Genomic DNA, 12,315 nt, shown 5'->3' with positions numbered 1-12,315 from the left:
ACAATATCCCGAGACAGGCACCACAGTTCCCATCATGCCAACAGCCAGTAGGGCAGGGGAAGCTCCCCAGCACCATACAGGCATCTCCTGGACTAATCCCCACCATCCAGCATGCACCATGCCTCTCCTGCTGCCTGAGCTACAAATCCCATACGCCTCACGTTGGGTGCCCGGGGAGGGGAGGGAGGCTCAGCCACAGTAGCAGCCCGGTTTCTTTATTTATCTCCATTCTTGCAGAGGAAATCTTGACAAAAAAGAAATATCCCCTGGAAGGATCCACCCACTACCTTCTGGTCACGGAGCTGAGCCCTACGGCAGGATGCACCCTTTGCATTTGGGTTGAAGGAGAGGACATGCCACCAGGGAGCTTTTCCTCCTCTCCCATTTCCACACCACATCACCAAGGTGGCACGAGGTCTCCTTGCAACGTGCAGAAGATGGGAAGAAGAGGAGAACCGGGAGCACCCAACTTACTGGGAATGCCCGAGACGAGCTTCAGAGGCCTGAGCACACGCACAGCCCGCAGGGTGCGCAGGTCCACGTGCGTGTTGAAGTGCGTTCCAGCGGTGGCAAGGATGCTGCAGGCAGACATGAAGAGAGCATGGTTACAGCCCCATAGTGCAGGGCTGGGTGCTGAGAACCTGGTTCCCATCCAATGAAGCAGTCCCCACCAGCAGGACCCACTGTGGGTACTCTTGACACCTCCCCTAAGCCCACGTGCCACCAGGCTCCAGAGGATGGGGCCCATGGCCGAGTCTTGACCCCAAGCACACGTGGAGCCATCGAGTTGCATCAACTCCTTCAACATGTGGTGTTTCCTTAGGGAATGAGCCGAGAGCCTCGCACGCATGCAAAAATATACAGTAATGAAAATTTGATGCCCTTGGAAAGCGCAGGAAGGACTCCAGGGTTTGCTTTTAAAACACAAAGATTTCTCAAGCTGGTCTCTGGAAAACAAACTGGGACAGAGGGGAACCAGTACACTGCGAGTCTGGCAGTGCCTGAGGTGCCCATAGTGAGAGGGGAATGGGGGACTGGTGACACTGAGAGCACAGAGCGTGTCACCAGGGCTGCTGGCCTGTCCCACGTGGGCTGAGTGAGGAAGAGGAGGAGGAGGGCTGCATGGTGGAACCTAGGATGGGGAGGAGAGGAGGACAGAGGGCGGCAGCAACCTCAGGGATGTTTGCAGCAATCCAAAAAACTGAGGGAAATTGGGTCATTGTTCCACTAATTCATCTAATTACAGGCCAGAGCGGCTCTCTGGCACACAGAGCAATTAGCACAAGTTCCCTGCCGTGCTCCCCGAGGTACGTAGGTCCCAGCCCCCCCAAAAGGTAGCTTGGTTTCCTAGGATACCCGGCACCACAACGCAAGCAGGTTGGTACCACCCGCTTCCCAACCCTCCTCTTCCTCCTTGCTGGTTTACCAAGCTGCTTGCAGAAGGGGTGGGCAGCAAACCTGTCCCAGCATCACCCTGACACCACCTACAGCCCCAGTGCACCGAGCTGCTCATCCACGGTGCATCCCCGTGGGGACCAGCTCTTGCACCCTTGGTGGCATACAGCACCAAGCATCTCCCTGCTCCCAGCAGTGGTCAGACACCCCAGCTCTCTGGAAGCAGACCCAGTGAGGAGCCAAGCACCCAGGCTGCAAAGTCCTCTGCTAACCCAGATTCATCTGAAGGGCTCAGGAGCATTGGTGAGGAGCCTCCAGGCAAGGTTCACACGATTTCAGGGCGAGCCTCCACCGCGTTCCAAATTAGCTGCTAAGAATGGGACTCCTCTGTGGCAAGGTGACGTGCTCCTTGTCCTCACGGGGGGACAAGGGACATCACGAGCTGTGTCACGGAGGGGGTGGGTCAGAAAAATCACCAAGCATAGCAGTGCCACTGCCGATGCTTCTCTTGACCGAAGATGTCTATGCATCCTTCCTGCTCAGCATCCCAGGGCATCCACGCAGCCTAGAGCAGGGTCTCAGCTGCATGGGACTAAATTTAGATCATTTGAGGTGCTGGAAAAAGCAAGCAAGCGTTCAGGCACGCGAGCCTGGTTTCTGTCTGCTTTCTCCAAGCCCTTCAGTCTCTAATAAAAGACATCACCTCTCCTTGATAGCTTCTCCTGTATACCCAAAATCTCCTGCTCTGGATGTCTCACTCAACATCTGTTAATTGCTTGTTAACCCTTACGTGTGCCTTTTTGGTGGCATGACCCACGTGGCACGGTGTGACCCATTTCTGCTCCACATTGCTTTCACCACTTGCTGCTTACCTCCCCAGGCCAAATTGCTCAGGGGAAGACCTGGTTCTGAAACCACACAGGGAAACCCATGCCACGTTGGTTTTGCAGCCTTTCTTCCCCTTTTTAAAACTGCCAGCAGAACTTTAAAAGCTTCATCAACTACAATAAACCAAAGTGAAACTGGAAGCAAGAGTTAGAAGCCAAATGGCAAAAAGCAAGGGAGAAAACCGTGGCATCACCACGCCTGCTGGGGAGCATCACCCCAAGGTTGGGCAGCAGCAACAACAAGCACATTGGCACACACTGAACATCCCCTTGAGGATGGGATGGAGTTCAGTGTTTGTGCAGGACTGCAGATCTGCTATCTGCAGAACAATTCAAGTCCTATCCAACACTTACAATATCCACGTCTGATGTACTAATAATTATTCTTTATTTTTAGGCAAGGACCCAAACTAAAATTACATCTCACCATCCAAGTTATCTGAAAAAAGCTGCCAGATTGGGCTATAAAAATCCCAATGATCTCATGCTTTTCATCATATGTACCAGAGAAAAAAAAGGAAAAAAAAAGTGAAGGCGTTTTTATAGGTCACCTAGGCAAAGGGGCGAGCTCTGCTTCTTTGGAATAAAAGGGGGAAAGAGAGACTTCAGGTGGAGAAAGGAGCAGAGAGGATCTATTGGAAGAATGCAAATGAGAGAGGAGGCAGGGTGGGAAATATATGCTAATCCGCAAAGTATAATTGAATAGTGAGCAATCACCAGCAGACAAAAACACACTTTGGAGGAAAAAAATATATATTAGAAAAGAAAATCCGATGCTTTGTGTTTGCAACCTGGGCGGTTATTTTGTTTGATTTATCTGCAGCCCCCGGAGCAAGAGATGAGACCCTGAGGCACTGTGCAGCAGTGGGGAAACCATCTCCAAACTCAGTGGTGATCAATGCGATGTGCACTGGGTATGGTACAAGTCATGTCCCATGGTCGCATTCCCACAAAACCATTCTGATGCACCCGGCTCTGCATCATCACCCTAGCATGAACCTCAGCAATGGGGACCACTGGGCCATGCTTTCTAGCAGGGAGCCCAAGCAAATGCTGACCTCTCAAAATATTTGGATTGAGCATCCCCCAATGGTTCCACGCAGGGGCGAGGTGGCAGAGAGCTGTTCCAGCAAGGGGACGAGGGAGCCGCCGGTGCAGCCAGACAAATCCCAGCTCCAAATCTGGGCCAGGCAGGGTGCTGGCTGGCACACAAATTAATATTTATAATTAAATGGAAAGGCCCCTCAAGGCCTGAACCGCCACCTGACTCTATGAGGGAGACGAGTGCATAATTAATAGACTGGTCAAACAGCTCGCAGGAAGGGACCTGATGGATTTACCCCATTCTTCCCCTTTCTGGCTGGTGAACCAACCCCTCCTCTGCAGAGATTGCTGTGATTAGCACCGGTTACACCCAGACAGATGCACTTAGCAGCCCAGCCCTGGGGATGCTGTGCAACCTGAAAGCCTCTGTCCTTTTTTTCCACACTCTTTCTAGGTTTTGGGGCCGCGACACAAGTGGATTGTGAGGCTGCAGAGCTGCGGGTCCCATCTCAGATGGCACCAAAACAGTGCTTTGCTCCAGGAAACCCTGAGCTGAAAGCGATGGGAGGGTTAGGGTGACTGCTAGGGTTCCCCAGCTGGCCCTGCAGCAAAATGGGGGATGCCCGTGTTCCCAAACCCATAGCACAGCTCTGCCTACACAGGCCCCCCCCCCAAAGCCCTCTGGCTCCAACACATCCCTGACGCTTGCAGTCTGCCCTTTGTGCAAGGTGCCGGTGGCAGGCACGTCCTGTTGCCATGGCATATGGCCCATGAATCATTCACAGAGCTCAGGAATCAATTATTCATCCAAACGAAAGACCAAACACTTTACTAATTGTCCTGGAAGGGAAGAGCTGGGGACAGGAGATGGGGAATCACTGTGCTGGGGACTGGCTAAAGACTGAAGAAAAAAGGGAAGATGACCAAGGCGAGCAGCCTGAAATCCCATTCCCCTGTGCAGACAGATGACATCTAAGCCATTCTGCTAGCCCATCCTTGTGGCGTTAGGGCTCCTTCCAGGCTGCTTTTTGATCATGTTTTTTTATTCCTTACACTAACAGCAGAACCACTCCGTGTGCAGGGAGGTGATGCTCCACCACCAGTTCATCTGGCTCCAACCTCTCCCTCCCAGGGCTGCATGTAAAGAACTGACCATGGCCCGCTTCAGGCCCAGGACACACTGCACCAAGCAGGTCTCAAGCCCAGCTTCAGAGCTTACGAGGTAAGCATCCCCAGGGTAACACGTGCCATCTCTATCTCAGTTCTGCTCCACAATGCATGAAGGTACCTTATGCACGTTTTCTGAGAAAAATATATTTGGCTGGGGGAGAACGGGCTGTTTTTCAGGCAGCGATGATGATTTAGAAACCACAGGTTACAAATGGAGCGGGTTTACAAATGTGCCTATTAGTTCCCCAGTGGAAGCTTTAGCATTAGGGAGTTTGGGGTGGGCGTTGATTTCCACCGAGATGAGAAATCTGGGTTTATTGACATAAAGAAGCAAACACCAGTTGAACCTGCGCTGGTGCCATCTGCTCCTTCATGGGGTCCCAGGAGGCCACTCACGTTATCAGCCCCTCGTTAGGCTAATTTGTGCCTGCTGCCCACAGACACCCCAACACACTGCCCAGGCCACAGTGCCACCTGCATAAAGCACCTCTCCGGTTTATGTCGCTAAATGAATGCTAAAAGAAAGAGTACCCCATGTCATCTGCACAGGGACAGCAATGTTGGTCCATTGGGATGCATACCACTCCCATGGACGCCCTCTGTGTTGCATCACCATCCCAAACCGCTCAGCACCCCCCGAGAACACTCACAACGCCGCCTGCACCCCAGGCACCCCGGCGCATCCCTCAGACCATTCCATTCTCCCCAGCCCAAAGACATTCGGCCAGACCTATCCATCAAATTTTAGTCCACAGCGACGCTCACAAGGCCCGGTGCAGCACTCCAACGTTTCCACCCGCCCATCACAGCACGTGCCCCTCCCACGGCTGCCTGCGAGCCGCTTTGCAGCCCGGCATCGCTCGCTGCAGAAAGCCACCGATAACTCAGAACACCCAACGCACGCACTGGTTTATCTTGCAGGGAGGCAAGCTGTCACTGTCACACGCACCTCTCCGAGCGAGAGCTGCACGGGCGATTCTGGGAGGGGTTTCCATCTGCCTGAGCGAAAAGCAGGATGTAAGAGGGCAAGGCGGTGAAGCTGACTCTCCGTGCCCCGTAAGCGGGCTGGGGGACGGCACCTGTGGGCACAGCGGCAGCCTTGCACGGCCGCTTGCTCCGTTGGCACTGGGCCCAGTGCAGGCAGGAGCTGGTGATGCCAGCGGGTGAGTAATTGCTGAGCGCTGACTCAGCGCAGGCTGGGCTGCAGCCGGCTCACCCCGATCTGCCGGAGAGGCTCACGGTGGAGCTCCCAGCTCAAACATGGCATTTCCCCTTGGCTGAGCCCCAGAGAACGCTCAGGCCAGCCAGCAGCCCATGGGCATTTCCAGCCAGCCTGGGCTCATTCCCCAGTCCCAGCATCGCCCTAGAGATGCCACCAGGACAACGAATCCTTCCAACCAGGACGTCTCCAACAAGCACACTCCTGACCCACGCCGTGCTGCTGTGGGCACACGACGCCCGTCACCACGTCCCAAGCACCAGGCTCAGTGTCCACCTTCCTCCAACAAACCGGTGCCACATCCCACGTGGTGCCACTGTGCAGGAGCTTGCATACCAGGAGATGGGACTGCAGCCAACAGCTCTGCAAGGACCCCAGATACCTGAGGTTCCCATGCCTCATTTTCCCTGAGCCGCTTCTGCTCAAGCCACCACCATCGGTGAGTGCAAACCCAACAAACAATACCTGCTCACTTCTTTTTGTGTCACCAGCACAGCTCATCATATCCCAAGCAAGACTTGAATCTGGGCCACAACCCCAGCAGGTGACACAAGCACTGACAACCAGCACCTGGCACAGTTCATGCACTGCCACCCCCAGCAAGGATCCCACGTGCTGAGCCAATGTCACCTGGAGCTGCAGCCCCACCAGGACCCGGGTCTGACTAACACCTGTCCAACACCCACCTCACTCCATGACCAGGCCACCAGCTAAGAAAAGCTGGATGTGATGCCTTCAGAGCTTGCTTGACAGGGAACCACATCCCTCTGTGGGAATCCATTCTCCCTTCCCTCGATTTGGTAGAAGAACAGCACCAAAAAATGGCAAAACATGGCTGCACCGTGTCCTGGAGTTTGGTGTCACCACCAGGACAAGCCCCGTGCCCACGCACCGATGTCCCCTGACTCACCCACTGAGGACCACAATGAAGTCCATGACGTTCCAGCCATTGCGCAGGTATGAGCCCTTGTGGAAAACAAAGCCCAGAGCCACGATCTTAATCCCAGCCTCAAAGCAGAAAATCCCAATGAAGTACGGCTCTGTCTTCTCCTGCAGAGAGTAATCAGGGGGACAGTGAGAGGGCCCAGGGCACACATCACCAAACATTTCACAACAGAGCAGCTTCACCTTGCATCAACCCCATTCCATGTCCCATCCCACCTTCTTCATTTCGGAGCTTCCCAGCCCTTCCTCAGACATCGTCAATTTGGAGGCCAGAAATGCAGAGCTGCGACTTACTTCAGTGCCACTTTTTAGGGTTTTTAAACCTTCCTGGACCCACCCACCCCAAAATGAGCAGAAATCATCTGTTGGGAAAGGGGCCCCGACAAGGATGCTCACCAGTCTCCGTGACATGGGTGTCTTGTCGTCCTCTGGGAGGTGCTGCTCCAGGGCCAGCACGATGCAGTTGGCAATGATGGTTGCCAGGATCATATACTCAAAGGGAGTGGGAGAAGTCAAGGAGAAGTGGAATGGAGCCGCCAGCCCCCCGGGCCTCCCCATAGCTACCCCATTTTCCCCTATAGCTCTGTTGAGATGGTGCCTGCGGTGGGTGCCCAGGGGATGAACGTGAGCGTGGAGGTGGGTAGTCAGGCTGTGGGCAGGCTGGGCTTCATCTGAGAAAGAATTTGGGGTTGTACACTGTTGGAGTTGTACGTTGTAGAGCCAGGCATGACACCAAGCTGAGCACGTGCCATGGAAGCTCCCAGCTTGGCCACCCATCAGAAAGGAAGGGAAGGGCGGAATCACCGCAGGGAAGCACCCAGACCAAATCCTTGTGGTTTCCAGCAGTGACCACCCACCAACCACCAAACACCTCCTGCATCTTGCCAAAACCCTGTGGCCACATCACTACTGTCACGGCACTGTCCAGGAGAGCTGCCAGGGGCAGGCAGCCCGGCTCACTGGAGCTGGGATGTGTTTAGGGACAGGAGCCAGAGCAACTTCAGCCAAAACATTTGAAAGGCCACTCAGGGAAATTAATGGTTGGTAAGTTAAAAACACACCAGGAGAGATCTCTGCAGCACGCAGGTTCCACGCAGAAGATCCGGAGCATCTCCTCACATTCAGCCAGTGCTGGAAAACTTTCCCCTCAAGGCTTCCTACCAGCAAGGATTCTTGCCTCCTTTCCCTGCTCCCTACCCACAAACTTCAGCTAACACAGAGGACACAGCACTCGACCACAAGCCGTCGGCTTATTTGGTGTCTGTTGTTCCATTTTCCTGAAAGTCTGGAAGCTGTGCTAATTGCTCACAAGGAGCCAGCATTCTGGAGGGGCAGCTGCACTGGGCACATGTGTCAAGATAAGAAGGGAGGGAACAGCACGGTCAGACCCTAAGAGCACCCTGAGCTCCTCAACAAAGGCATCTACCACCGCTGCCTCCTCCCTCCTGCAGTGCCCTCACCTATGGGGGAAACACCTCACATTTTCCCACCCCAAAACACTAAGGGGTCCACTCTAAACATAGGGTCCACTCTAACTGTGGGGTATGAGGTGAGAAAAGCCTTCCCCGGGACTGCAGAAACATCTGCCCAAACGATGGGGACATTCATAAGCACACATCCAAGTGTCCTCCCAGCTCAGGGCCAGGCGGTGCTTTCACAGCCTTTCCTCTCTCATTAGGTGTCTAATTGCCAACCTCCCAGCCCCCCAGATCGCAGCACAGTGCTCGCCTCCCTGAGAGGCTGGTAATGAAAACCCATCTCTCTCCAGCCTTCTCCTCCTCCTTCGTCTGGCTTCTCCGGGCAGATCATTAGGGAGCCGATAAAAATAGGTTTTCTTATTGATTTATCTCCTTTCCCCATGCCCTCGCCCCTGAGCAACTGACTGGTTTCCTTAGCAAGTCTGCTAATCCCCAGGCACACCTTGCAGCCCAATTCCCATCCAGGGTGGAGAAGGGACCCTGAAGCCACAGCGTCCCCAGACAATGTCCCCACGACCATCATTGTGCAGGCAGACGTGCAGTGGTGACGGAGATGCCAAACTTGCCCCTCTTCCCCACCCAGGAGATATTTATTGCTCACGAGGAGAGCACGAAGATGGATTTGCAATGCTGGTAGCCCAGCAATGCGACCTCACCAGGTGGTTGGACCTGACCAAGTGTAAGGATGAATCCATCCCTGGGTCCGGGTGAGGTGTGGGAGCCGCAGGGAACCCTCCTCATTCCTTTGCCCAGCAGGAGCCCAGTGCTCATGCCTCACCCAGCTTTCAGGTAGGAAGGTGAGGAAGAAAAAGATGGAAGTCACCAGGGCATCTCCAAAGGGCAGCAGTGGTTCCACCTTGCTCAGCCCCAACATCTCCTACAAACGGCAGTCTCCATTCTCCACCCATCCCCAGGACCTGCTGCACTGCAGGTATTTCCATGCTCCCCATGTGTGAACGTGATGGATCTTCACCTCCTACACCACTGGGCTTCACCTTGCTGCTCCCAAGCCACTGTCCACACACCAACACAGACCTTCTCCTGCCCCATATGCCCATCTCTTGGTTCTCAGCTCCACACCCAGCAGGAAAGCAGGAGGCACTCAAACAGAGCAAGCACCACAAGTGCTCCTCATTCAGCTCCAGGTCCCCCAGCCCTGCTGCCTTTGTCCCCAAGGACACAAGCCCCATCCAGAGCAGAGCTGCCCGCAGCGACGTGGGCGCAGGCACTGCCTACCACGTGCAAGCAGCGCCGGGGAGAAGTGTTCTCCTGAAAACTGGAAACCAAATCTCTCTCCTCTTTTTTTTTTTTCACCCCTCCCCTTTTTTTTTTTAACAAAAAAGAACCGCATCATGTGATTCTCCTGCCTTAACATCAGTTTTTTAACTTTGGTTGCCACGGCAACAGGATGCAACTTGGCGTCACCATGACAACAGCTGCCTCTGTTTAAATTCACCATCTGACAGGCAGCCTCTCTTTCCCTGGCTGTCAGAAAGATGGACCTGCCATTACACCTACTCGCCCCTCCCCAAAGAAAACATTTTAAGAAATCTGATGAATGAAGGGCACAGAAAGCAGCCTCGGTGGTGGAGGGGAGATGTTCCTGGTGGTGATGCTCTTCCTGCAGGGTGCAAGCAAAGGGGACAAAGAGGCTGCGGTGTCCCCAGGTGACACTCACCGCCCAGCCGGGGACACCCACTACCCCAAATCACTGCCATGTGGGGTGCACCAAAGCACGGATCCCTTGTGGGATGAGGCAGCAATGGGCACGGGGATGTGGTGACACGGCCGTCACCAGCTGCAGTGGAAAGCCACGGGCACAGGGAGGTCACCTGGGATGCAGGGAGAGGCTTTGAGGACGGCGTGCTGGGGACGAGCCAGCAGCACCCCATGTCATCTGGTCCTTCTGGGGAGGGAGAAGGATCGTGTCAAATGCGATTAAGTGGATGAAGGACGGAGCAGATAGAGCAGAGCCGCAGCCCATCTTGTGCACTAACTGAATTGCAGCTTTCCAGGCAGTGAACAAATGAAATCAGGGCTCAAGACCTGGCCATCAGTGGGAGCAGCGGGGCTGCGTTTCAGGAGGAAAGGAGAAGCAAAGGGAAGAGAAGACGTTCCTGCAGCCAAGCCAGAGGCTGCCTCGTGTTTGGAGCACCAGCACCCAAAAAGAGCAGCTCCAGAAGAGGTAGCAAAGCTCTCAGCAAAGGCTCTCCCCGTGGAGCCAAATCCCGAGCCCTGTTCCTTGTGTTTCTCCTCCTTCCCCTCCATGCATCATCCCTATTTACACTGGGAAGCCAAACTGCAGAGGCTGCTGGTTATAATTATACAGTTACCCAGCAGATATCCAGGCCTGAATCACCCGTTATTTTTAGCCCTATTACCTAGTCAACTGGAGCTGGGTGAAGAAGAGCCTTCACCTTCCCCTCGCCCCATCCCAGCCCCCTCTGACCCATGAGCCCAGCACTCTCAAGTGCAATACTGGGCTGCCAGGTGCTCACATCCCATGGCCCTGATGCACCAGTTTCAAGAGGAGAGCAACTTTCTTGGCCAACGACACCGATAACAGCATGACCACACTGCTTCCACCCAAGGAGACCTCGCTATAAGGTCAGCACAGCCCAAAGCTATGCTGATGCTAGCATGACATTTGGGGCATGGTGGTGTAGCACAAGTTGAGGTGGCACTGAGGTCCTCTCCACCAAATGAAGCTCAGCCTCATGCAAGGCTTACAAGAGGTCATTCCACTTGACCCAGCATTTACAACCAGCATCCAAAGGTCCCTCTTTTCCAGCCTATCATTCAGTGGGCACAAACCCGTCACCAAAAAGCTTTGCCTGTAGCCAAGCCCTCAAAAGCTCAATACACAACAAGCCCCGAGGTGGGAGAATTTCCTGGAAAGAGATGGCAGCCACGTATGGCATGGCAACCAAGATGCAGCTCCCACTCCACACACTTGCCTAGGGAGGTGTCCTTTCTTTTTGGGGAAAAAAATAAAAATAAATTAACAAACAAGCCCATTTTCTTCCTGCAGTGCAAGTCTTAGAGAGGAATAACGCCATGGGGTTGCTGCAGCACAGTGGCCATGCACCAGCTGGTGGGTGAGCACGGAACTGGCACGGGACCCCGGCCCATAGCCCTGCTCAGAGCAACGGCCAAGCAGCGAGAGCCCTCCCACATCATGCTGGGAAAGCACATGAATAATTTGGCATATTCTGGAAAACAAGACCCGACGGCCCAGCGAGCGCCCTGCAGTGCTCTGAGTGCAGCTGCTGCCTCGCTGATGCTCTGCACCCAACGCAGGGCTGGGCATGGCACGGCAGGGATTCGGCAAAGCTGTCCCCATCCCACAGTGCCCTGCACCCCTACGGCACAGCTGGACCCCCAGCAGGCCCTGGGGGTGAACCCAGAGGCTGCAGTGCACTGATACACAGGGTTATACCCCCAGCAATGCTTAGAGTGCGGTGGCAGACCCACGGGTGTCCCCAGGGCACCTGTTGCACTGAGTCACCCTATATCTGCTGAGCACCTCCATCCCGCACCCAAGGAGCCAGCAAGTTACCCAACAAGTTGCAAGGAGAGGAAGCAACAGCGAGAGCTGCACATAATCACCACTGCAGAGAGCACTACAGGGAGGGTCCTGGAGCCAAAGCATGGCCACAGGGAAGTTTGTGGGTTTGGGAGGGGAGCGGGGTGCTGAGCAGAGGTGTGATGGAGAGGGGCATGCAGCAGGGCTGGGTACCAAGCACAGTTCCCAGTGCACCTGCGGGGAAGGTGGGAGGGGAGAGAAATGCATGGGGGTGCAAAAGGATGGGGGAGCAGGGGAAGGAGTGGGAGATTCGTGCCCTCTGTCCGGTTTATTCCTGGGGTAATCCCTGGAGCAGATGCAGCAGGAGGCAGGCAAAGGGGGTCAGCACCTCTGTGCAGCACAGGGAGGGGGCATCCCACTTCCAGAGGGTGGGATGAAGCTGCAGGGTGAGGGCAGCTGTGCTTGTGCCCAGCGTGCCAAGCTGCAGGGGGGTCTGTCCCCAGCAGGATGGGGGCTCGGAATAGGGAAGCAGAACTCCCACCAGCCACACGCGTCCTAAAGCCAAAATGGATCAGAGAGCCCCTGGACAGCACAAGGGTGATCCAAAGCCTCAAGAGGGGCTGGGGTCAGCTGGGGGATGGGGGGGGGGGA

General features: G+C 54.9%; 1 protein-coding gene and 1 long non-coding RNA gene across 11 annotated transcripts in view; one reads left to right on the top strand and one right to left on the bottom strand.

Annotated features, from left to right (window-relative positions):
- Positions 1–7,233, bottom strand: part of CACNA1E (calcium voltage-gated channel subunit alpha1 E) — a 60,431-nt gene extending 53,198 nt beyond the window's left edge. For all 8 annotated transcript variants that reach the window (XR_002118096.1, XM_010715921.3, XM_019618606.2 and 5 more), the window contains exons 1-3: positions 7,057–7,233; positions 6,626–6,765; positions 475–578 (exon numbers count right to left, since the gene is read on the bottom strand). Coding sequence is in view for 7 of the 8 variants with exons in the window: in XM_010715921.3 (XP_010714223.1) it covers positions 475–578; positions 6,626–6,765; positions 7,057–7,218 (406 nt within the window). In the remaining variant the exon portion in view is untranslated. The remainder of the gene's footprint in view (positions 1–474; positions 579–6,625; positions 6,766–7,056) is intronic.
- LOC109369255 lies at positions 1,389–6,619 on the top strand. 3 transcript variants are annotated; one of them, XR_002118098.1, is made up of 4 exons: positions 1,389–1,698; positions 3,106–3,196; positions 4,388–4,548; positions 6,207–6,619. It is a non-coding gene; the product is annotated as an uncharacterized LOC109369255 (long non-coding RNA). The 3 variants fall into 3 exon arrangements; XR_002118102.2 differs by lacking the exon at positions 6,207–6,619 and adding an exon at positions 5,418–6,198; XR_002118097.1 differs by lacking the exon at positions 6,207–6,619 and having other exon boundaries at positions 4,388–4,680.
- Positions 7,234–12,315: the final 5,082 nt, after the last annotated feature.

This window comes from Meleagris gallopavo, chromosome 10, assembly GCF_000146605.3.
Source record: "Meleagris gallopavo isolate NT-WF06-2002-E0010 breed Aviagen turkey brand Nicholas breeding stock chromosome 10, Turkey_5.1, whole genome shotgun sequence".
Lineage (NCBI taxonomy): Eukaryota > Metazoa > Chordata > Aves > Galliformes > Phasianidae > Meleagris > Meleagris gallopavo.
This window is presented reverse-complemented; position numbering and strand designations above follow the sequence as displayed.